The following is a 26323-nucleotide window of genomic DNA, read 5'->3' as shown; positions in this document are numbered from 1 at the left end:
TTTGGTTTGATTTGATTTATTAGGATCCCCATTAGCCGACGCCAATGGCGACAGCCAGTCTTACTGTGGTCCGACACATAACGAAAAATACATTACAGACAAAAAAACGTACTTTACAATTTACAAAAGGGTTCTTCGGCTGTCCCCATTGGAGAACCCTATTTGGTTCCCAGGTAGAACCCTATTTGGTTTCAGGTAGAACCCTTTTGGGTTCCATGTAGAACCCTCTGCAGAAACGGTTCTACATGAAACCAGAAATAGTTATTCAAAGGGTTCTCCTATGGGGACAGCCAAATAACTGTTTTAGGTTCCAGATAGCCCCTTTTTTCTAACAGTGTAAGCTACAGTGGGGGTAGCTAGGTGAGATGGAGTAGAGGTCATGACCATAGAGGATTAAGTACATGGGCCAAACTTTAGAGCACTCAATAGGCTGAACTTTAGAGCGCTCAATGGACCAAACTTTAGAGCACTCAATGGACCTAACGTTGGAGCATTCAATGGACCAAACTTGAGAGCACTCAATGGGGCCTAACGTTAGAGCACTCAGTGGACCAAACTTGAGAGCACCCAATGGACCAAACTTTCAAGCACTCAATGGACCAAACTTTCGAGCACTCAATGGACCTAACGTTAGAGCACTCAATGGACCAAACTTGAGAGCACCCAATGGACAAAACTTTCGAACACTCAATGGACCAAACTTTAGAGCACTCAAGTTATCATGTCAGTTATCATGAACACTGTCTCCCACCTCCCCTTATTATATAAGGTCCCTGTCCCGCTTATCTCCTCCTATCTCAACTGAACTAAGCGAGGGTGTTAAAAATGTAGACATTTTATAGGAATCAGTAATTCCCGCTCTGTATGTAACTTGTCACAATGACATTATGCTGCTTCATAATATGAAAAGGGTGAAAGGGGCAGCTATCAAAACGTCTGAATGACTCCTCTCATGGCTGCCCCTACTGATTCACAGTAATCTTAATCTTCATAACCCAGCGACCTTCCTGCACTAGAGATCTGCTGCCTTGCCATTTAGCACTCTCCAGGACCCTCTTGAAAAAGAGATTTCAAATCTCAAAGAGCCCTTCCTGGTTAAATAAAAGTTTAATAAACATTTTTAAAAACCTCGGACTCAAATCTATTCTGAACCTAACTTTTTTTCCACCTCTTCTCCTTTTCTCTTCTGCTCGTTTTGAAAACTTCGGGCAAAGTTTCTAAATCTCTGGCGGCTCAGTTAATCCAACTTCTAAAGCCACTCTTTGGCTGAGTAAGGCTCACTGGGTGTCAGTCAGGTAGTTCCTGGAGGATATGGATAAAGAGAAATCCTGTCTTAGCTAAAGCCCCCTCGCCCTGGCTTCATTCTCTCCACATTATCAGAGGTGGTAAATCTCAGAGCCGGAGGGAATGTGTGACTTTTACTATAATGAACAAAGCATCCATCCATGTCTGACCAGCTCTTTGATGGTTTGGCCTTGTCTTTTGCCTTTACACGGTTCTGTTTGTCTTTGTTAAGAGTTCTGCACATCCACCACAATTGCTGTTAGATAAATGTTTCCATCAAAAGCTGTTTGGCAACTTGCAAGGGCACTTTGTGTACCTCAATGCTACGTGATCAGATTCATTCTCAAGGTTAAGATTCCAGGTGGGCTGTGCGCTACTCACTTTCTACTGGCATTTGTCCAATTAGGAGTGAAAACACACACACAGCCATTCTCTCAGTGCATAACAAGGATAGAAAAAGTGACTTTTCTCTCCAGAATGAATAACTGTCAGATTGCGAGAGGTTGTATGATGGGATGGTATTGGTAGCAGCAAACTATCATCTCTGTCCAATCGTTACCACCAGGCATATAATCCCTTTACATGGTTAAAACATCCTTCTAAAGACTGTCCTTGCCCGCTCCTATTTCACTCCAGTAGCACTCACTTCACGAGGTCAGGGCATGCCCAGTCCAGCATGCATTTGTAGTCTACTTGTGTGCTACTATAGCCCCTTGCTTTAGCTACAGTCATGGAGTTCACTAAATATTTCCATTAAGAAACTGATAGAACACACAGGTGCTAAAACAAGGTGACTTACAAAGATAGGGACCAAGAGCAAGAGTGGGAGTGTGTTGAAGTAGTGTCCACATCTAAAGAATCATTGTGAAATCTGAAAAAAAACTTATCCCAAAAACATGATTGTGTACTTACTACGTGCACATGCTAAAAGTAAGGAACGAGGTAGGTAGAAACTAAGTGTGTCATTGTAGCAAAGTATTTATGCAAAAAAAACAGATTTCTTAAACATTTTGTTCATGTTTGTTTTATTATCTATACAATAGGCCATCATTAATTTTGGCCCAATAGGCCTGGCATATTCCCACGTTCAAGGACCTTTCCATTTTGAATGGGTTATTTTGCCTAAAAAAATCCTTCAGGCCAACCTAAAGAAAATGTTTAAAAACAACTCTGCATCTCTGCCCAGCCTGGCACGAGTGACCTTATTCTAAAATGGATTAAACAGTTTCCCCCCCTCATCAATCAACGCACAATAGCCCATAATGACAAAGCAAAAACAGTTTACAAATAAAACACTTTAATATCACAGTTACATAAGTATACAGACCCTTTACTCAGGACTGTTGAAGCACCTTTGGCAGCGATTATAGCCTCAAGTCTTCTTGGGTATGACGCTACAAGTTTGCACACTTGTATTTAGGGAGTTTCTCCCATTCCTCTCAGCAGATCCTCTCAAGTCCTGTCAGGTTGGATGGGGAGCATCGCTAAACAGCTATTTTCAGGTCTCTCCAGAGATGTTTGATCGGGTTCAAGTCTGGGCTCTGGCTGGGCCACTCAAGGACATTCAGAGACTTCTCCCAAAGTCACTCCTTCATTGTCTTGGCAGTGTGCTTAGGGTCGTTGTCCTGTTGGAAGGTGAACCTTCGCCCCAGTCTGAGGTCCTGAGTGCTCTGGAGCAGGTTTTCATCAAGGATCTCTCTGTACTTTACTCTGTTCATTTTTCCCTCAAGCCTGACTAGTCTCCCAGTCCCTGACGCTGAAGAATACCTCCACAGCATAATGCTGCCACCACCATGCTTCACCATAGGGATACTGCCAGGTTTCCTCCAGACGTGACGCTTTCCACTCAGGCCAAATAGTTCAATCTTGGTTTCATCTGACCAGAGAATCTTGTTTCTCATGTGCTAAGAGTACTTCACGTGCCTTCAGGAAAACTCCAAGCGGGCTATTAGGTGCCTTTTACTGAGGAGTGGCTTCCATCAGGCCACCTTCTGGAAGGTTCTCCCATCTCCACAGAGGAACTCTGGAGCTCTGTCAGAGTGACCATCGGGTTCTTGGTCATCTCCCTGACCAAGGCCCTTCTCCCACGATTGCTCAGTTTGGCCAGGCGGCCAGCTCTAGGAAGAGTCTTGGTGGTTCCAAACCTCTTCCAGAAGCCACTGTGGTTTTGGGGACCTTCAACGCTGCAGAAATGTTTTGGTACCCTTCCCCAGATCTGTGCCTCGACACAATCCTGTCTCGGAGCTCTACCGACAATTCCTTCGAACTCATGGCTTGGTTTTTGCTCTAACATGCACTGTCAACTGTGGGACCTTATATAGACAGGTGCGTGCCTTTCCAAATCATGTCCAATCAATTTAATTTGCCACAGGTGCACTCCAATCAAGTTTAAAAAAACATTTCAAGGATGATCAATGGAAATAGGATGCACCTGAGTTAAATTTTTCGAGTTCCATAGCAAAGGGTCTGAATGTTATATTTTTAATACATTTTCAAAATGTTCAATAAATATATTTTCGCTTTGTCATTATGGGTTAGTAATAATTTAATCAATTTTAGAATAAGGCTGTTGTAACGGTTTTCTTCGTGAGAAGGAGAGTCGGACCAAAATGCAGCGTGTGGTTTACGATCCATGTTTTAATGAACAAACGTAAAACACGAATCAATGCAAACACTACAAAACTAAAGAACGTGATGAACGTAACGAAAACCTAAAACAGCCTATCTAGTGAAAAACACATAGACAGGAACAATCACCCACAAACACACAGTGAAACCCAGGCTACCTAAATATGGTTCCCAATCAGAGACAATGACAAACACCTGCCTCTGATTGAGAACCATATCAGGCCGAACATAGAACTAGACAAACTAGACATGTAACATAGAATGCCCACTCAGATCACACCCTGACCAAATCAAAACATAGAAAATACAAAGTAAACTATGGTCAGGGCGTGACAGTACCCCCCCCCCAAGGTGCGGACTCCGGCCGCAAAACCTGAACCTATAGGGGAGGGTCTGGGTGGGCATCTGTCCGCGGTGGCGGCTCTGGCGCTGGACGTGGACCCCACTCCATGACAGTTTTAATCCCCCTCCTAAACGTCCCTAAATAGGTTACCCACCACAATGATAACATGGGACAGAGGGACAGCTCGGGACAGAGGTAACTCGGGACAGATGGGTAGCTCAGCCCTGAGAGGAAGCTCAGCACTGAGAAGAAGCTCAGCACTGAGAGGAAGCTCAGGCAGGTGGTTGGATCCGGCAGATCCTGGCTGGCTGGCGGTTCTGGAAGATCCTGGCTGACTGGCGGATCCAGGAGAATCTGGCCGACTGGCAGATCTGGAAGAGTCTGGTCGACTGGCAGATCTGGAAGAGTCTGGTCGACTGGCAGATCTGGAAGAGTCTGGTCGACTGGCAGATCTGGAAGAGTCTGGTCGACTGGCAGATCTGGAAGAGTCTGGTCGACTGGCAGATCTGGAAGAGTCTGGTCGACTGGCAGATCTGGAAGAGTCTGGACGACTGGCAGATCTGGAAGAGTCTGGACGACTGGCAGATCTGGAAGAGACTGGTCGACACAGACTGGCTGCTCTGGCTGCTCCATGCTGACTGACAGCTCTGGCTGCTCCATGCTGGCAGACTGCTCTGGCTGCTCCATGATGACTGGTAGCTCTGGCTGCTCCATGCTGACTGGCTGCTCCATGCTGACTGGCAACTCTGGCTGCTCCATGCTGACTGGCTGCTCCATGCTGACTGGCAGCTCTGGCTGCTCCATGCTGACTGGCTGCTCTGGCTGCTCCATGCTGACTGGCTGCTCCATGCTGACTGGCTGCTCCATGCTGACTGGCGGCCCTGGCTGCTCCATGCTGACTGGCGGCCCTGGCTGCTCCATGCTGACTGGCGGCCCTGGCTGCTCCATGCTGACTGGCGGCCCTGGCTGCTCCATGCTAACTGGCAGCTCTGGCGGCTCCTTGCAGACTGGCAGCTCTGGCGGCTCCTTGCAGACTGGCAGCTTTGGCGGCATCCTGCAGACTGGCAGCTCTGGCGGCTCCTTGCAGACTGGCAGCTCCATGCAGACTGGCAGCTCTATGCAGACTGGCAGCTCCTTGCAGACTGGCAGCTCCTTGCAGACTGGCAGCTCTAAGCTAACTGGCAGCTCTATGCTAACTGGCAGCTCTATGCTAACTGGCAGCTCTATGCTAACTGGCAGCTCTATGCTAACTGGCAGTTCTGAACAGGCGGGAGACTCCGACAGCGCTGAAGAGAAGGGAGGCTCTGACAGCGCTGGACAGGCGAGGCGCACTGTAGGCCTGATGCGTGGTGCTGGCACTGGTGGTACTGGGCCGAGGACACGCACAGGAAGCCTGGTGCGGGGAGCTGCTACCGGAGGGCTGGGGTGTGGAGGTGGTACTGGAAAAACCGGACCGTGCAGGCGCACTGGAGCTCTTGAGCACCGAGCCTGCCCAACCTTACCTGGTTGAATGCTCACGGTCACCCTGCCAGTGCGGCGAGGTGGAATAGCCCGCACTGGACTATGCAGGCGAACCGGAGACACCGAGCGCAAGGCTGGTGCCATGTAAACCGGCCCAAGGAGACGCACTGGGGACCAGCTGCGTAGAGCCGGCTTCATGGCATTAGGCTCGACGCTCAATCTAGCCCGGCAGACACGCGGAGCTGGAATATACCGCACCGGGCTATGCACCCGCACTGGAGACACCGTGCGCACCACTGCATAACACGGTGCCTGTCCGGTCTCTCTAGCCCCCCGGTAAGCACAGGGAGTCTGCCCAGGTCTCCTACCTGGCATAGCCATACTCCCTGTTAGCCCCCCCCCAAGAAATTTTTGGGGCTGCCTCTCAGGCTTCCATCCGCTACGTCGTGCTGCCTCCTCATATCTGCGCCTCTCAGCTTTCGCCGCCTCCAGTTCCTCCTTGGGGCGGCGATATTCTCCAGGCTGAGCCCAGGGTCCTTTACCGTCCAGTTCTTCCTCCCATGTCCATTTCTCCAGGTGGTGCAGCCTCTCCCACTGCAGCTGCTCCTGCTTCTCCTGCTGCACCTTTGGGCGGTTACACTCCCCTGGTTTAGCCCAGGGTCCTCTCCCGTCGAGGATTTCCTCCCATGTCCAGAAGTCCTTATTGCGCGTCTCCTCGCGCTGCTCCTGCCTGTTGACACGCTGCTTGGTCCGTTGGTGGTGGGTGATTCTGTAACGGTTTTCTTCGTGAGAAGGAGAGTCGGACCAAAATGCAGCGTGTGGTTTACGATCCATGTTTTAATGAACAAACGTAAAACACGAATCAATGCAAACACTACAAAAATAAAGAACGTGATGAACGTAACGAAAACCTAAAACAGCCTATCTAGTGAAAAACACATAGACAGGAACAATCACCCACAAACACACAGTGAAACCCAGGCTACCTAAATATGGTTCCCAATCAGAGACAATGACAAACACCTGCCTCTGATTGAGAACCATATCAGGCCGAACATAGAACTAGACAAACTAGACATGTAACATAGAATGCCCACTCAGATCACACCCTGACCAAATCAAAACATAGAAAATACAAAGTAAACTATGGTCAGGGCGTGACAGCTGTAAAGTAACAAAATGTGGAAAAGGGGAAGGGGTCTGACTACCCTCCGAATGCACTGTATGAAAATCAGTATGACACAATCTCTCCAGTCATATGGGAATGTGATATATGAGGTTCTTTATGGACTATGACTGTACTGAATATATCAGTCTTGGGATTTAACTGGAGTTCTGGCCTCAGCAGCACAGCTAGGGCTCAAGTGAGGCTCAGCATGGCAATGGTTTGACTGGCTGGCTGGGAGAGAAGAGGAAAATCACACTGCTCAGCCTGACTGAATGGTTGCCATGGAAATCCCTGGTCCTAAACACATTTGACCCTTTAAGAAATTGCTCATACACAGATATGAACTGTGCCTATCATTGTATGACTGGTATGATCACATCAGAGGAGGCTGGTGCAAGGAGCTATAGGAGGACCGGCTCATTGAAAAGTCTGGAATGGAATCATTGGAATGGTACCAAACACATCAATCACATGGAATCAATGAAAATCTATTCCATTCCCGCCATTACGTTGAGACCGTCCTCCTATAGCTCCCTCCACCAGCCTCCTCTGGATAATTTAATACATTACAGTAAAAGCCCATATAAACCCATTGGTTATATCCTGACTGTCATAGAACTTTGAATCGAATTCCAATTATGACCATTTATCTTAAGTAGTTTCTAGGACCCTCACCCCAGCGGACAACATTTGTCATGGGAATAGACAGTCAAGTTATGAAGTCTGGTTTTCTGGTTGAAGAGATGTCAGATAACCATATTAGAAGCAGATAAAGAGGTATTTTTTATAGTTGCTAAAAAGACATGTAAACAAAATGTCCTTTTGCCATGAGTGTACAACCTCATGTTGTCATTGCAACATCTGATCTCATTGCAACGAGTTTTGCCCGCTGGGTCACTTCAATAAATGTGATGGCAGAGTGAGCTAAAGATATGCTAGATGGGTGAGGGGTAGTTGGGGAAGGACTGGGACCATACAGGTGGATGAAGGTATAGGAGGCTAGGTAGTGTGCAAACTTTACCTGGAGCGTCAGCACAATGTTCTCTGGCTGAGGATTGCCCAGTCAGATGAAGAAGGCATGCAGAAGACAAAGGCAACGCAGAGTCAAAGAAATAATGTGGATGAAGCAGAAAATCAAACTTAAAATTCACATGCATAATCAGACAGTTGCACATACAGACAAAGAGCATCTATAGGCTCTAATGTATAGTACATTCCATCTTTGATGTCGTTTTAATGTTTTGACCTGCAATTGACTGGAGGCTTCAAAACAGTTAAATAAATGCTGTCTGGAATAAATAAATGCTGTCTGGAAACATTCAACACTTTTCTTCTGAAGATTCAGGAGAAGCCTAGATCTTCAAAGAAAAAATTAGTTGTTAATTAAAGGTGTTTATTAGACAAAAACACGACTGATTTCTCCCTCTGTTTGCTGTCGTACACATTGCCAGAGGCAATAACTGTTCTTCCAGCGTACTAACACATAAGAAGGTCTCGCCTTGGATTACAAAAGTCATTAACACATTGCTTTAGAATAGATAGGGAAGTGCACAACATCTCAAATATGAGTCATTTCCGTATCATAAATAACTGCGTGACACTAGTGAGAAAGTCAGATCATAAAAATCTATGAACAAGCACAGATAAACATAAAGTGTGTACACAAACAGACTCACCTTCTGATACTCCGACTGAATGGCTCCAAATTTATCCTTGGCGACTTTGACGACGAGATCTGAAACGACATGGAGGAAACAGACACAGTGTGAGGTCCGCTTGTCGCAGTTCAGCGGCTGTCACAGTTTGTTACGCAACATCATGTTCCCCCATAAGTACAGTACAGAAACATTAACAACACCACCCCCTGAGGACCACCTTTCAGCTCTAAACTGTACAGTAGTAAATGACTTACAGTACTGTGATGCTATAGTACACAGAGAACCAGCTACAGAATATGAAGGCTAATAATTTGTTATTTACAGTATATCATATCCACGGGGGTTCAGCCAGAGATACATGATAGTGTTCTATTTAATTGTGTGTGTCCAGAAAAGCTACCCACTGATCTAGAAACCGGCTATTGCATCTCCAGTAGTGGTGGATGATACCGTATAGTATAAATGTAGAACTCTAGACATCTAGTGGGCAGTAATATTTGATATGTGTATATACAGTATACTATATACTGTATACACATCACATGCAACTCGTAATAAGACTAAGCCATTAGCCTACTTAAATGGTTATCTGACTCCATAAAGATAGATTGGACTATGGTTGAGTTACAGTAATAGGCAATGAAGAAATGTCTGGGAATGGAATCCTAAGTACAAGTGTATTTAATTACTTTGTAAAATGAATGGATTCACATACAAGGCATGAAGCTTAAGTTACAAAGCATTAACAAGCATTGCAAGGCATTATTCTAAGCATGGTCAGAGACAGAGAGAGACAAAGAAACCATGGCTTGTGCCATGGCCCATAGCTCATGGGAGAAGGAGAGAAACAGGGTAGGTATCTCACCACAGCAAATCAAATCAAATCCAAGTGTATTTGTCACGTGCGCCGAATACAACAGGTGTAGCAGACCTTACAGTGAAATGCTTACTTACAGGCTCTAACCAATGGTGCGGAAAAAAAGGTATGCGTGTGTGTGTGTAGGTAAGTAAAGAAATAAAACAACAGTAAAAAGACATTTGAAAAAAGAGTAGCAAGGCTATATACAGACACCTGTTAGTCAGGCTTATTGAGGTAGTATGTACATGAATGTATAGTTAAAGTGACTATGCATATAAGATAAACAGAGAGTAGCAGCTGTGTAAAAGAGGGGTTGGGAGGGGGCACAAAATGCAAATAGTCTGGGTAACCATTTGGTTAGATGTTCAGGAGTCTTATGGCTTGGGGGTAAAAACTGTTGAGAAGCCTTTTTGTCTTAGACTTGGCACACCGGTACCGCTTGCCATGCGGTAGTACAGAGAACAGTCTATGACTGGGGTGGCTGGGGTCTTTGACAATTTTTAGGGCCTTCCTCTGACATCGCCTGGTCAGGAACATAAGAGAAAGAACAATGAATATTTTCTAAACATCTCAGTTGTTTGGATTCAAAATCTGAGTTGTTGACAAATACTACTACTGTAAAGTTAACCTCCAATCAGATATCAGACCTACAGTGGGGCAAAAAAGTATTTAGTCAGCCACCAATTGTGCAAGTTCTCTGACTTAAAAAGATGAGAGAGGCCTAATTTTCATCATAGGTACACTTCAACTAGGACAGACAAAATGAGGGAAAAAAATCCAGAAAATCACATTGTAGGATTTTTTATGAATTGATTTGCAAATTATGGTGGAAAATAAGTATTTGGTCACTTACAAACAAGCAAGATTTCTGGCTCTCACAGACCTGTAACTTCTTCTTTAAGAGGCTCCTCTGTCCTCCACTCGTTACCTGTATTAATGGCACCTGTTTGAACTTGTTATCAGTATAAAAGACACCTGTCCACAACCTCAAACAGTCACACTCCAAACTCCACTATGGCCAGGACCAAAGAGCTGTCAAAGGACACCAGAAACAACATTGTAGACCTGCACCAGGCTGGGAAGACTGAATCTGCAATAGGTAAGCAGCTTGGTTTGAAGAAATCAACTGTGGGAGCAATTATTAGGAAATGGAAGACATACAAGACCACTGATAATCTCCCTCGATCTGGGGCTCCACGCAAGATCTCACCCCGTGGGGTCAAAATGATCACAAGAACGGTGAGCAAAAATCCCAGAATGACCTGCAGAGAGCTGGGACCAAAGTAACAAAGCCTACCATCAGTAACACACTACGCCGCCGGGGACTCAAATCCTGCAGTGCCAGACGTGTCCCCCTGCTTAAGCCTGTACATGTCCAGGCCCGTCTGAAGTTTGCTAGAGAGCATTTGGATGATCCAGAAGAAGATTGGGAGAATGTCATATGGTCAGATGAAACCAAAATATAACTTTTTGGTAAAAACTCAACTCGTCGTGTTTGGAAGACAAAGAATGCTGAGTTGCATCCAAAGAACACCATACCTACTGTGAAGCATGGGGGTGACTGATCCGTGTAAAGGAAAGAATGAATGGGGCCATGTATCGTGAGATTTTGAGTGAAAACCACCTTCTATCAGCAAGGGCATTGAAGATGAAACGTTGCTGGGTCTTTCAGTATGACAATGATCCCAAACACACCGCCCGGGCAATGAAGGAGTGGCTTCGTAAGAAGCATTTCAAGGTCCTGGAGTGGCCTAGCCAGTCTCCAGATCTCAACCCCATAGAAAATCTTTGGAGGGAGTTGAAAGTCCGTGTTGCCCAGCAGCAGCCCCAAAAAATCACTGCTCTAGAGGAGATCTGCATGGAGGAATGGGCCAAAATACCAGCAACAGTGTGTGAAAACCTTGTGAAGACTTACAGAAAACGTTTGACCTCTGTCATTGCCAACAAAGGGTATATAACAAAGTATTGAGATAAACTTTTGTTATTGACCAAATACTTATTTTCCACCATAATTTGCAAATAAATTCATTAAAAATCCTACAATGTGATTTTCTGGATTTTTTTTTCTCATTTTGGCTGTCATATTTGAAGTGTACCTATGATGAACATTACAGGCCTCTCCCATCTTTTTAAATGGGAGAACTTGCACAATTGGTGGCTGACTAAATACTTTTTTTGCCCCACTGTACATGATGTAAACTCTCAGAGGTGTGACAATGGGAGTTGGCAAGATCAACAAAGAGAATGCTGAATTCTTAAGACAACACAGAGGAAATGATTGCATACAGTTCATAAAACAAGACACTTTGGGGGCTGGGTTGCCCTACATGGACATGTTGAAGTAAACATGTTCTGTGCAGGTCAAATATGAACACATATACAGGGCCTAGTTGTTCATATTGGAAAGCTAAAAACAAAGCCACTGATTATATTTTGTCAGACTGACACGAGGTAAAAGCAAAGTCATGAGGTGAAAGGGTCAAGCACAAAGCTTTCATGAGGTGAAAGGGTCAAGCACAAAGCTTTCATGAGGTGAAAGGGTCAAACACCAAGATTTCTTGAGGTGAAAGGGTCAAGCACTAAGCTTCCATGCGGTGAAAGGGTCAAGCACCAAGCTTCCATGAGGTGAAAGGATAAAGCTTTGATAATACGTCATATTACTGAGATACTACTGCAGAATGAAAATACTGCGACAGTATTGCCACTTCTCAAACCCTCTTGACACTCTCTCTGTGTGGCATATTGGGAATGTGGTGGAACATGGCATGTAGCACTCTTCTCATCAGTTGTGTTAATTTCTCACAAATGATGATGACAGTGGCGTAAAGCTGCCTGGAATGAAAAAAAAGAGACAAGGGGCCTGCTCTTGCTGCAATGCAGTTTTTTTTCACAGGCAGGAATAGCCAAACATTTTAATAAAGACACCCTAAGGAGGGAGGTAATCGTTGACAGGCACTTTTGTAGTGAAGATGGACCATCTATTACTCAAAATATGGACTGTGATTGAAGAGAGGAGGTTGCCTCAGGCTTCTCATTCACCCAATTATTCTTGCTTTTATGAAGATCATTGCGGCTAACTAACACATGTTCCATGGAAAACCAACTTCAATATCTTTGTCTTGACATTAAATTGTGTTGAAAGGAGGAAGTGCTTGCATATGGATGGGACGTACATGCCAGTCCTCACCAGAAAAGAGTCCTTAGTAAAAATGATTTTGACATATAATACAAATAGCAGAAATTGCTCACACCTTTCACTGTCAGTACAAATTACCACTGCCATTATCTGACACATGGGTTTCTACTTGGCTAGTTAGCTACCTAGATATGGTTTGACTGAAAATCGGAGTCAAGTGTTACTATTATCTCTGTGTTTCACTGAACCTAATGCTGTGGGAAGAAGAGGAGGCATGCAATTAAAAAAGGTGAAGTGACCAATATTACTATTATAATGTTCAGCCAATTAATTCCAAGTAACATGTATAAACCCATGTCAGCTGCTGTGCTGCTAGCTGACTTGCTAATGGTATTAGATCCAGGGGACTCTTTAACACTAATGAAGAGGAACTGGCCTGCCACCTTTACCTCACTGACGGTGTTGAAAAGCGTATGAGACACACATGACCATTAACAAAGTAATAGTTCCTCATGTATGTCCTGTTCCACCTTGTGCAATGGAAAATCGTCAGTTATTGGAGGGCCATGTCTGAGAGTCTCTCGTCTTCATTTTGACCTAACAACATTGTACTGGTCTGCTCTGTATACTGACTTGGAGTTTTATTTTAGGATGTAAACGCTTGTGTATGAACCAAAAACAATAGGTGTTTTTAGGTCAGTCAAAGATGGCGGGTGGGTGCAGGAGACTTCACCTTGAAGCTTGAAAGCCTCATGGCAAAGACAGTACAGCAGGGTTTGTCAACTATGTTTTGCCTCCTGCCAAATGTTTTCTGAGCTAATAGTTGGTGGGCCAGAGCATAATTACTTTATAGTATTAGCACAATACATTTTCCTACACTACAAATGTAACAACATTTTTAACAAATCTGATTAGTACATAACAAATTCAGTGACAATAACATAATCATTTCAATCTGATTACACTTAAAATCACCATGTCTCTATTCAATTATTATTTTTGCCTATTTCTTTGTGCATTGATTGGTGGGGAAAAACAGGTTTACGTAGCCTACAGTAGGCTACACTACTTTTTCTTACATCAACATTCATTCAACACAATTAGCTTGATAGCAAGAGAAAATGTCGCTCTCAAAAAGTATTTAAAAAAAGGTGGATAATGAAAATCAAAGTTTCAGGGAAGAATGTACAGAGAGATATGTGTTCATCTTACCATCTTTTTCCAATGCCAAGCCAGTATGTCTTATTTGCAATGAAAATGTCGCTGTTTGCAAATAATTAAATCTCAGACGTCATTATGAATCTAAGCATGGAACTTTCAAAGTGGCCTTCCCACCCCAGATTCCAGACGCAGAAATATTTTTGTTAACTGCAAGCTACACACAGCTTTTTTGGCTGACATATTCTGTCACTTAAATGGGTTAAATTTCCAGTTACAAGGAAGATGGAAAACGGTCGTGGACATGGTGGAAAAATATAAGGCCTTTACTAGGAAGCTTGAGTTGTTCGATTTGGACTTGACATCTGGAAGGCTTCTGCACATCAGCACACTGAACAAACGACAGGCCACAGCATGGGAGATTTCATCAAGCAGCTGAGGGACAACTTCTCCACCAGATTTGAAGACTACAGAATGCCCAAGGATATCATTGTGTTTGTACGTGATCCTCTCACAGGCTGCCCAGGTGGATAATTCTCCTTCCTTGCTAAGAAAACGATACCATCGCTGGATGAGGCCGCAATTCAAACTAAGCTGGCTGAATTTGAGACATCGAGACAAATCGGGGATGCGCACAGGAGTGCCGAGTCCTTGTTTGTATTTTGGGTGGCATGCTCAGAGGAATACAGCCAATAAAGAAACGTGCATTTTATGTGCTAACAATGTTAGGATTGACTTACACCTGTGAGTCCTCATTTCCTCCAAGAACGCAATATAGACTCACGACAGTAACCGGCTTTCACATAAATCAATGGAGGATTGCCTGCGCATCAAAATCACAACTCTCTCACGCGACATCCACAAGATCGTGTCCGAGGGGGATGAAACTTTTCTCATTGAGTAAGCAACGTAGTGTCCTATATGACTGTATTTAGTAAATACTAACATTATTGTGAGTGCTTATCCAGGGATATTTAGGTCTCAAGCTGACAGTTTGTTCTGTCGTTACAGGAGCATTTTATTCCGATACAGACATTCAGACACAGGTTTCTACATTTTTGGCCAGGTGCAATTGTAAGTAGGCCTAATAAATAAATAAAAATCCCACTTCTATTAGGCCATATATTTTTTGATTGTGAAAGATGCTGTTTAGCCTTATAGCCTAACCCAGCCAGTTGTTATTTTATATATGCCTAGGCTCAGAAGAAATAAACTCAATTTAAGCTCTCTTGTTGTTTGTAAAGTCAAATTAAAATGATTATTTATGAAATGAATTACTCGACTTGTGTAGGTTCAACTCCTATTGATTGCGCTGTGGTTGCAGCTTTACGTTTCAGCGCCACAAAATGGTCTGCTGCAGGCTTTATTAGTTGACTGTGTCCTGCATTCTCTCTCATGAATGAAGTTAATGAAAATGTAACTTTGCATTATGTAGGTAGTGTAACTTCCTTCTTGGGACATTGCATTTGGGAGTTTTTGCATCTCGGGTCTGATCATTTTTCATTATTATGTTATTTTTTTAAATGAAAAAAATATTCATAATTCATTTGGGGGGCCACATAATATTGTTGGCGGGACAGATTTGGCCCACGGGCCGCAGTACAGTATGAAGATAGGCAGAAACTGCTTCTCCAATAGAAATACCGATCACGCTTGAGGGTGATGTCATGGAGACGTTGGCTAGCTAAACTCAAGCGCAGATACACGTCATCGGGTCTAAAGGCCGTCTCTCGTGAACTGCGTATGTGCATGCCGCCAAATCAAATGCACACCTTCACTATAACGTAGTTATTGACAAAAATGTAAACGTGTCAGATTGTCACTTTCACGAGGTTGGAGTAATAACAGGTTCAATTACTTAAGACATTGGCTAGAATCTAGGTTGTGCCATTTGATTTTGTGAAAATTAACAACTAAGGAATACATTTTTCACTTCTCTCATTGACTTCTCAAAACCCAGCCTGGTGTCCTCGGTCTGCTTCGCAAGCCTTCCCGGAAGTCTCGTGTTGTTGCGCCTCTGGGTTTTGAAACTCTGTGCTCCTGGCATGGGTAACACAATCTGCAGCTGGTGTTGACAGTTGTAGAGACACGGCCTCAAACTGACCACGCAGAAGTAATACAGTCTGCCTTGACCTCCCATTGAACCCAAAAAGAGCTATACAGTTACTAAACACAAAAATGTAAACTCACAAAACATACTGTAGTTGCAGAACTGTTTGAAAAGCTTACATCTACACTGAAATTGTTATGTCTGGTTAAATATCCCAAAGCAACATTGTTTTTATCTTTGGTAAACAGTGATTAGGCATAATAAGGTTTTATTTTATTCATGCTTATAATAAACCAAAGAGAAAATTATAGTTGAAATATAGGACATGTTCAGCATATGTGTCAGTTTTCCAAAGTTAGATAACTTGCTACTTAAACACTATAATGTCATGAAGCATTACAATAGGCATGCATAGATACACTGATGAGGATGCAGTAGCTTGTGAACAGTATAAGCATACTCTTGTGGGTTTGTCTTCAAGCTAGTTTACTGACCTAAAATGCTGCTCATGTTTCAGTATCTGTTCTCATCATAATCATATAGAGTCATGACGACATCAGTTGTGCCTGACTTATTGTGACTATTATAAAAACTGAAAGGTAGATGAAACGCAGATGTCATAATATCAGGGTAAAGGATTGGCAGGAGGGGGAAGAGATCCAATGTGTGTTGGGGCTAGGAGGACATAGTGATACTAGGGCTATAGAAACAGGTCAGGGGGATATAGTGATACCAGGGCTATAGAAACAGGTCAGGAGGACATAGTGATACTAGGGCTATAGAAACAGGTCAGGGGGATATAGTGATGCTAGGGCTATAGAAACAGGTCAGGGGGATATAGTGATACTAGGGCTATAGAAACAGGGAAGGAGGAAATAATGATACTAGGGCTAAAGAAACAGGTCAGGAGGACAGTGATACTAGGGTTATAGAAACAGGTCAGGAGGACATAGTGATACTAGGGTTATAGAAACAGGTCAGGAGGATATAGTGATGCTACGGCTATAGAAACAGGTCAGGAGGATATAGTGATGCTAGGGCTATAGAAACAGGTCAGGGGGATATAGTGATGCTAGGGCTATAGAAACAGGTCAGGAGGATATAGTGATACTAGGGCTATAGAAACAGGTCAGGGGGATATAGTGATACTAGGGCTATAGAAACAGGTCAGGAGGATATAGTGATACTAGGGCTATAGAAACAGGTCAGGAGGATATAGTGATACTAGGGCTATAGAAACAGGTCAGGGGGATATAGTGATGCTAGGGCTATAGAAACAGGTCAGGAGGATATAGTGATACTAGGGCTATAGAAACAGGTCAGGGGGATATAGTGATGCTAGGGCTATAGAAACAGGTCAGGGGGATATAGTGATGCTAGGGCTATAGAAACAGGTCAGGAGGATATAGTGATACCAGGGCTATAGAAACAGGTCAGGAGGATATAGTGATGCTAGGGCTATAGAAACAGGTATGGGTGATATAGTGATGCTAGGGCTATAGAAACAGGTCAGGAGGATGTTCCAAACCCAGCTAACCAGGATTGAATAGTGTGGCTGAATTCCCATTCCTCAAGTGGATGTAAACAGTCCCTTAGGCCCAGCGGTAAACAAGAGAGCTGTGTCTCTCACTGAGGCTAGGGTTCTATTACACAGTAAGATAGGTAGGACTCAATGTCAGTAGGGGTACATTGGAAGGCATATATTAAATCAGTGATGGGAAAACACAGCAATGCAGGTCTCTTCTGAGAGCAATATGATACATACAGTGCCTTCGGAAAGTATTCAGAAACCTTGACTTTATTCAAATTTTCTTACGTTACAGCATTATTCTAAAATGGATTAAATAAATACAAAATCTCAGCAATTTACATACAATACCCAATAATGACAAATTAGTATTCAGACCCTTTGCTGTGAGACTTGAAAATGGGCTCCGGTGCATGCTGTTTACATTGATCACCATTGAGATGTTTCTACAACTTGATTGGAGTCCACCTGGGGTAAATTCAATTGATAGGACATGATTTGGAAAAGGCACACACTGTCTATATAAGGTCCCACAGTTGACAGTGCATGTCAGAGCAAAAACCAAGCCATGAGGTCGAAGGAATTGTCCGTAGAGCACCGAGACAGGATTGTGTTGAGGCACAGATCTGGAAAGGGTACCAAAAAATGTCTGCAGCATTGAAGATCCCCAAGAACACAGTGGCCTCCATCCTTCTTAAATGGAAGAAGTTTGTAACCACCAAGACTCTTCGTCGAGTTCGCCGCCCGGCCGAACTGAGCAATCGGGGGAGAAGGGCCTTGGTCAGGGAGGTGATATTATAGAAATTATAGGACTATTTCTCTCTATACCATTTGAATTTCATCAACCTTGATTGGATCCTCTTATAGGCACTATAGTATTGCCATCCTAATCTCGGGAGTTAATAGGCTTGAAGTCATAAACAGTGCAATGCTTGGAGCACAGTGAAGAGCTGCTGACAAATGCAGGATAGTGCTGTTTGAATGAATGCTTACGAGCCTGCTGCTGCCTACCACCGCTTAGTCAGACTGCTCTATCAAATATCAAATCATAGACTTAATTATAATATAATAACAGACAGAAATATGAGCCTTAGATAATTAATATGGTCAAATCCGGAAACTATCATTTCGAAAATAAAAAGTTTATTCTTTCAGTGAAATACGGAAACATTCCGTATTTTATCGAACGGGTGGCATCCCTAAGTCTAAATATTGCTGTTACATTGCACAACCTTCAATGGTATGTCATAATTATGTACAATTCTGGCAAATTAATTACGGTCTTTGTTAGGAAGAAATGGTCTTCACACAGTTCGCAACGAGCCAGGCAGCCCAAACTGCTGCATTATACCCTGACACTTCTTGCACAGAACGCAAGAGAAGGGACACAATTTCCCTAGTTAAAATAAATTCATGTTAGCAGGCAATATTAACTAAATATACAGGTTTAAAAATATACACTTGTGTATTGATTTTAAGAAAGACATTGATGTTTATGGTTAGGTACACACAGTGCTTTTTTCGCGAATGCGCTTGTTAAATCATCACCCATTTGGCAAAGTAGGCTGTGATTCGCTAATAAATTAACAGGCACCGCATCGATTATATGCAACGCAGGACAAGCTAGATAAACTAGTAATATTATCAACCATGTGTAGCTAACTACTGATTATGTTAAGATTGATTGTTTTTTATAAGATAAGTTAACAACAAAATCCAACTCAAACGTGTACACCGCTTCGGACAGAGAGGGCAGAGGTATGAACGCCCAATTGTTGCCAAATTTGCTTTCTTGATTAATTAAAGGTAATTTTGATCCAAATGTGCAAATTGTCCAAATAGATCATGAAGGTAGATGGATTATTTAAAATATGTTATTGGACAATAAACAGATAAGGCTTATTAACCAATATGCTCCAAATAATGATGATCCAAGCTTCTTTGAAAATATAAATAAGAATTGATCAACTCTACAACCAACACTAGACTCTATTATTATGGTAGGAGATTTTAATACGTTTTCAAATACCTCTATGGACCGTAAAGGAAATCACACTACAAACTATCACCTTCAGGCACTTAAGGAAATCATGAATGTCATGGATATACTGGAATTCGTGGATATAGGGAGGCTTAAATACCCTGACTGTCACACCCTGACCGTAGATTGCTTTGTATGTTTCTATTTTTTGTTTGGTCAGGGTGTGATGTGGGTGGGCATTCTATGTTTGTATGTCTAGGTTTTGTATTTCTATGTTTTAACTTAAAAAGGAGAACATTGTTCTGAGAGTAGCCTTACATGACATACAGACTAGATTCATGAGAGAGAATCTGCTACTTACAGGTATCCAAGAGAAAGAACAAGTTGTTCCTGAATCTGTAGTTAGAGAGTTCCTCCTTACAGCTCTTCAGATCCCACCCGAAGCTAACAACAAAATCCAACTCAAACGTGTACACCGCTTCGGACAGAGAGGGCAGAGGTATGAACGCCCAATTGTAGCCAAATTTGCTTTCTTTAAAGACAAAATAATGGTTAAAAGCCTGGGTATAGGACTTGCTGGCACGGAAATAGGCATGAATGACCAGTTCCCGAAGGTAATTGCAGAACGTCGTACGGTTCTGTATCCAATTTTCAAGGAAACAGATTGAAATGGAAACGCGTAGCTCTCGTGGTTGATTAAACTGTATATTGATAACCAGTTGTTCAGAGACACAAAGAGACTCCATGGCTATTTTAAAAATGACAAAGTTCTCATAGAGGCAAATAATGAAACACACAATTCTAGCCCTGTTATGGATTGTAATAATACAACAAAAAAATATAGCTTTTCTATTTATCTTCAAATGTAACTAATTGGAACACAAAAGCACTAATTCAACATGGTGGAGGTAAAAACATAGTAAACAGAAGGCACAGTGTGTGTGGATGGATGGTGTGGTGTGCTTTTTTGGTGTTTGGGAAAGTGTGGCGTTGAGAGAGAAAGGAAATGGTTGCATATCCCAGAACCAATGTATTTCTGTGAGCAGGTGTTGTGAGAGAGCTTTCAATGTTGTGCGGATGAGGGATATACATTTTATAATGAATTATACATCTTATTTATTTATCTGTTGTCCAATCATGGTGGAACAGCGTTTTTAAAATAAATTATACATCTCATTTATTTATTGTCCTATCATGGGGAACTACATTTCTCAAATAAATTATACATCTAATATATTTATTTATGGTCCTATATTGATGGAACGGTCCACAACCCTATACCCTAGACACCCACCTGAACGACCCAGATACTAAGGAGAAGTCCCTATCTGTTTTATAGGCCTGCTGTAAGCAGCCTGTATACAGCCAAAATGAGACCTTCTAGAGCAGCACCGCCGCCTCAAGATTCTGAGCCTGCTTGGCAGGGTTGGTCCTGCAAAGCCAAAGCCCCCTGATGGGAGAGCATAATATACAAGGAAATGTTCAAAGCTGCTAATGAGAACCTTGACGACCTTGTACCGAGCCGGTGGAGATTCCGGTAGTGTGCCCCCACCCAGGCAGTGGTAGTGCTGGCAACACTAGCTGCAGTAACCCAAGGGGAGGGGGTCAAACTTGGACTTTCAGAGAGGGGGCATATTATTGTGGCCCTGGTGGCACACTAATAGGACGTGACAATGGTTAGGACGTGACAATAGGACGTGACAATCATCTTGGACGTGACAATGGTTAATCAAATTTCCCCATTTCTTCCCATTTATTTGCGCAGTTTTGCAGGCCTTCTCATACAGCTGCAAACTGTATATGCATTCGTAAATCAAGACCTTCCTTGAGTTGGGCTCCGGGATGGTGCAACTGTTGAGAATCTGAGTCTATGGTTGTTGTGGGGGAAAGGGGTTGAGTGTGTGTTGTGTGTGTATCCCACAACTGTTGCGAGGGAGTAAAAGATGTGTGGGACAATATAGGATGATTCACAATAATTGTTTGGTAATATAATAATTGCTTGCCATAATGTAATTTTGGTAATGGCGAGACTGGTGAGAGGTAAAATTACTTTGCATAAATTGACAACATTACTACAAATAATAGCTATTTATGGAAAATAAGAAACAGGACTTTTAAGAGGGGTCGGGGGTGGTCTGCCAGGCATTGGGATGACAACCCAACTTGGGATGAGGAGGGCTTTTAGCAGGTGGAATAGTGGGGACCAATTGGAGGTTTACTTAGTAGCAATGCAAATATCATGGTACAGCTATATAGACACTCAATCAAGTTACTTTTTAATGGTACGTTTACAAACATATATTTTGATAAATAGAATTGAAACATGTGTCTCATTATGTTAAGTGGTGAAGTAAGTATAGCCAGTTATAATTGTAATGGCTTAGCAGATAATAAGAAAAGACCATCAGTATTTACCTGGCTAAAAGAGAAGGAATATAATATCTATTGTTTACAGGAAACTCATTCAACAATTTTAGATTAAGTTTTGTGGAAAAAGGACGGGGGGGGGGGGGGGGTGAAATATATTTCTCCCATGGGCAAAGAAAATTCAAACGGGGGTGATGATATTAATTAAAGGTAATTTTGATCCAAATGTGCAAATTGTCCAAATAGATCATGAAGGTAGATGGATTATTTAAAATATGTTATTGGACAATAAACAGATAAGGCTTATTAACCAATATGCGCCAAATAATGATGATCCAAGCTTCTTTGAAAATATAAATAAGAATTGATCAACTCTACAACCAACACTAGACTCTATTATTATGGTAGGAGATTTTAATACGTTTTCAAATACCTCTATGGACCGTAAAGGAAATCACACTACAAACTATCACCCTCAGGCACTTAAGGAAATCATGAATGTCATGGATATACTGGAATTCGTGGATATAGGGAGGCTTAAATACCCTGACTGTCACACCCTGACCGTAGATTGCTTTGTATGTTTCTATTTTTTGTTTGGGCAGGGTGTGATGTGGGTGGGCATTCTATGTTTGTATGTCTAGGTTTTGTATTTCTATGTTTTGGTATGGTTCTCAATCAGGGACAGCTGTCTTTCGTTGTCTCTGATTGAGAACCATACTTAGGTAGCCTGTTTTCCCACTGTTAGTTGTGGGTGGTTATTTTCTGTTTAGTGTTGGTTGCACCTTGCAGAACTGTTTCGGCTATTCTTTTGTTATATTGTGTTCAGTGTTCAGTCAGTTAAGCTAATAAAGCTGAACACGTACCCCGCTGCATTTTGGTCCAATGACTCCTCTTCTTTTTCCGACGAAGGCCGTGACACTGACCTAGTGAGATATACAGTGTCCTCCAAACACTACGAGTTGAGTTTTTACCAAAAAGTTATATTTTGGTTTCATCTGATCAAATGACATTCTCCCAATCTTCTTCTGGATCATGCAAATGCTCTCTAGCAAACTTCAGACGGGCCTGGACATGTACTGGCTTAAGCAGGGGGACACTTCTGGCACTGCAGGAGTTGAGTCCCTGGCGGCGTAGTGTGTTACTGATGGTAGGCTTTGTTACTTTGGTCCCAGCTCTCTGCAGGTCATTCACTAGGTCCCCCCGTGTGGTTCTGGGATTTTTGCTCACCGTTCTTGTGATCATTTTGACCCCACGGGGTGAGATCTTGCGTGGAGCCCCAGATCGAGGGAGATTATCAGTGGTCTTGTATGTCTTCCATTTCCTAATACTTGCTCCCACAGTTGATTTCTTCAAACCAAGCTGCTTACCTATTGCAGATTCAGTCTTCCCAGCCTGGTGCAGGTCTACAATGTTGTTTCTGGTGTCCTTTGACAGCTCTTTGGTCCTGGCCATAGTGGAGTTTGGAGTGTGACTGTTTGAGGTTGTGGACAGGTGTCTTTTATACTGATAACAAGTTCAAACAGGTGCCAGTAATACAGGTAACGAGTGGAGGACAGAGGAGCCTCTTAAAGAAGAAGTTACAGGTCTGTGAAAGCCAGAAATCTTGCTTGTTTGTAGGTGACCAAATACTTATTTTCCACCATTAATTTGCAAATAAATTCATTAAAAATCTTTTCTGGATTTTTTTTCTCATTTTGTCTGTCATAGTTGAAGTGTACCTATGATGAAAATTACAGGCCTCTCTCATCTTTTTAAGTGGGAGAACTTGCACAATTGGTGGCTGACTAAATACTTTTTTGCCCCACTGTATAAATTACTAGAATATTTCAATTTTGGAGAATATTTTATAAAATGGATTAAAGTTTTGTATAGTAACACTAGGTGTAAAATAGTAAATAATGGCTCCATCTCAAAGTTTTAAACTGTCAAGAGGAGTAAAACAAGGTTGTCCACTATCGGCATATCTATTTATTATTGCCATCAAAATGTTAGCTGTTAAAATTAGATCCAACAATAATATTAAGTTATTATAAATCCGTGGTTTAAAAACAAGTGTCATTGTACCCGGATGATTCATGTTTTCCTTTAAAACCACAATTAGAATCCCTCCACAGCCTCATAGAGGATCTAGATACTTTTGCTAACCTCTCCGGATTAAAACCAAATTATGACAAATGCACTATATTACATATTGGATCACAAAAAAGTTTACCAACCAATAAAATGGTCTGACGGGGGGATGTAGACATAGTCAGGACACAAATCCTGAAAGAAATGATCTCACTCCAATATATTTTTATTGAAAGTTAGCAAAAATAGATAACATCTTACTACCCTGGACAGGACAATACCTGTCTATTTGTGGAAAAATCACCCTGATTAACTCTTTAGTCATATCACAGTTCCCCTATTTGCTTATGGTTTTGCCTGCACCTAGTGACCTGCTTTTTAAATTATATGAACAAAAAATATTCAATTTTATTTGGAATGGCAAGCCAGACGAAATGAAAAGGGCCTATTTATACACTGCTCAAAAAAATTAAGGGAACACTTAAACAACACAATGTAACTCCAAGTCAATCACACTTCTGTGAAATCAAACTGTCCACTTAGGAAGCAACACTGATTGACAATAAATTGTTGTGCAAATGGAATAGACAATAGGTGGACATTATAGGCAATTAGCAAGACACCCCCAATAAAGGAGTGGTTCTGCAGGTGGTGACCACAGACCACTTCTCAGTTCCTATGCTTCCTGGCTGATGTTTTGGTCACTTTTGAATGCTGGTGGTGCTTTCACTCTAGTGGTAGCATGAGACGGAGTCTACAACCCACACAAGTGGCTCAGGTAGTGCAGCTCATCCAGGATGGCACATCAATGCGAGCTGTGGCAAGAAGGTTTGCTGTGTCTGTCAGCGTAGTGTCCAGAGCATGGAGGCGCTACCAGGAGACAGGCCAGTACATCAGGAGACGTGGAGGAGGACGTAGGAGGGCAACAACCCAGCAGCAGGACCGCTACCTCCGCCTTTGTGCAAGGAGGAGCAGGGGGAGCACTGCCAGAGCCCTGCAAAATTACCTCCAGCAGGCCACAAAAGTGCATGTGTCTGCTCAAACGGTCAGAAACAGACTCTATGAGGGTGGTATGAGGGCCCGACGTCCACAGGTGGGGCTTGTGCTCACAGCCCAACACTGTGCAGGACGTTTGGCATTTGCCAGAGAACACCAAGATTGGCAAATTCGCCACTGGCGCCCTGTGCTCTTCACAGATGAAAGCAGGTTCACACTGAGCACATGTGACAGACGTGACAGTCTGGAGACGCCGTGGAGAACGTTCTGCTGCCTGCAACATCCTCCAGCATGACCGGTTTGGCGGTGGGTCAGTCATGGTGTGGGGTGGCATTTCTTTGGGGGGCCGCACAGCCCTCCATGTGCTTGTCAGAGGTAGCCTGACTGCCATTAAGTACCGAGATGAGATCCTCCTTATGCTGGTGCGGTTGGCCCTGGGTTCCTCCTAATGCAAGACAATGCTAGACCTCATGTGGCTGGAGTGTGTCAGCAGTACCTGCAAGAGGAAGGCATTGATGCATTGGACTGGCCCGCCCGTTCCCCAGACCTGAATCCAATTGAGCACATCTGGGACATCATGTCTCGCTCCATCCACCACACTGTCCAGGAGTTGGCGGATGCTTTAGTCCAGGTCTGGGAGGAGATCCCTCAGGAGACCATCCGCCACCTCATCAGGAGCATGCCCAGGCATTGTAGTGAAGTCATACAGGCACGTGGAGGCCACACACACTACTGAGACTAATTTGACTTGTTTTAAGGACATTACATCAAACTTTTTTTTGGATACATTTTTAAAAAAGGTATAATTTTTGAAAATTATATCATAAATAGGACTGGTGGAGTTATGTCACACATGCAGCAAATGGAAATGTCTGCTCTGCTGTACCGATTCCATGGCACATCGTTTATTTAATTGACACGCAAAACAACGGCGGATTCAAAACTTCGAATTTTTCAATTTAAATTATTATACAAAATTCTTGCAACCAATAAATAGAATGTTATACATATGGGGGATACAATCTTCCCAGCTCTGCAGATTTTGCTGCGAGGAGGCAGAGTCCTTAGATCATTTATTTTGGTACTGTCCATACATTATGTAGCTCGGTTTTGGGCACAGGTCCAGGAATGTCTGAAGAATTGCAACATTGAGCTAGAACTAACGCTGCAGATAGCAATACTGGGTGATCTGAAAAGTCATAGTCAATCAATCAATAATATCTCTAAAATAAAATATAAAACTTTGATAATAATAATTATTTTAGCAAAATTGTTTATCTTTCATTTACAATCTGTAGAAGCTATGAGAATAGAAATGTTCTGTACTTTTGAGAAGCATCACAGCACAGTTGGAAAATATATGGCAAATAGAAATCCAAAATGGATGGTTAAGAGAGATGGGAGGGGTTGAATGGAGCTGAAGGGGGCGACTAATAACATCAAGATAACCAATGTAAATCATACGGGGTCTGTAAAATGTATATATGTTCAGAAATGTTGTGAAATAGCACAGTTACAAATATAAATCAAACTGGATGGACTGGATAGAAATAGAGGAAGGACTAAAAACAAACAAAATAGAACTATTGTAAAATAGATTGTGTCTGTAAAATGTGTATAATATGTATAAACT

General features: G+C 42.7%; 1 protein-coding gene across 11 annotated transcripts in view; it reads right to left on the bottom strand.

Annotated features, from left to right (window-relative positions):
- Positions 1–26323, bottom strand: part of LOC110488945 (prominin-1-A) — a 112831-nt gene that overhangs the window by 62437 nt on the left and 24071 nt on the right. For 7 of the 11 annotated variants that reach the window (XM_036943101.1, XM_036943092.1, XM_036943098.1 and 4 more), the window contains exons 2-3: positions 8561–8619; positions 7906–7932 (exon numbers count right to left, since the gene is read on the bottom strand). In XM_036943101.1, the coding sequence (XP_036798996.1) occupies positions 7906–7932; positions 8561–8619 (86 nt within the window). The remainder of the gene's footprint in view (positions 1–7905; positions 7933–8560; positions 8620–26323) is intronic. The other 4 variants (XM_036943095.1, XM_036943100.1, XM_036943097.1 and 1 more) reach the window with 1 other exon arrangement.

Source organism: Oncorhynchus mykiss, chromosome 14 (assembly GCF_013265735.2).
Source record: "Oncorhynchus mykiss isolate Arlee chromosome 14, USDA_OmykA_1.1, whole genome shotgun sequence".
NCBI classification, from domain to species: Eukaryota; Metazoa; Chordata; class Actinopteri; order Salmoniformes; family Salmonidae; genus Oncorhynchus; species Oncorhynchus mykiss.
Note: the sequence above shows the minus strand (reverse complement) of the source record. Positions and strands in the feature narration are given on the sequence as shown.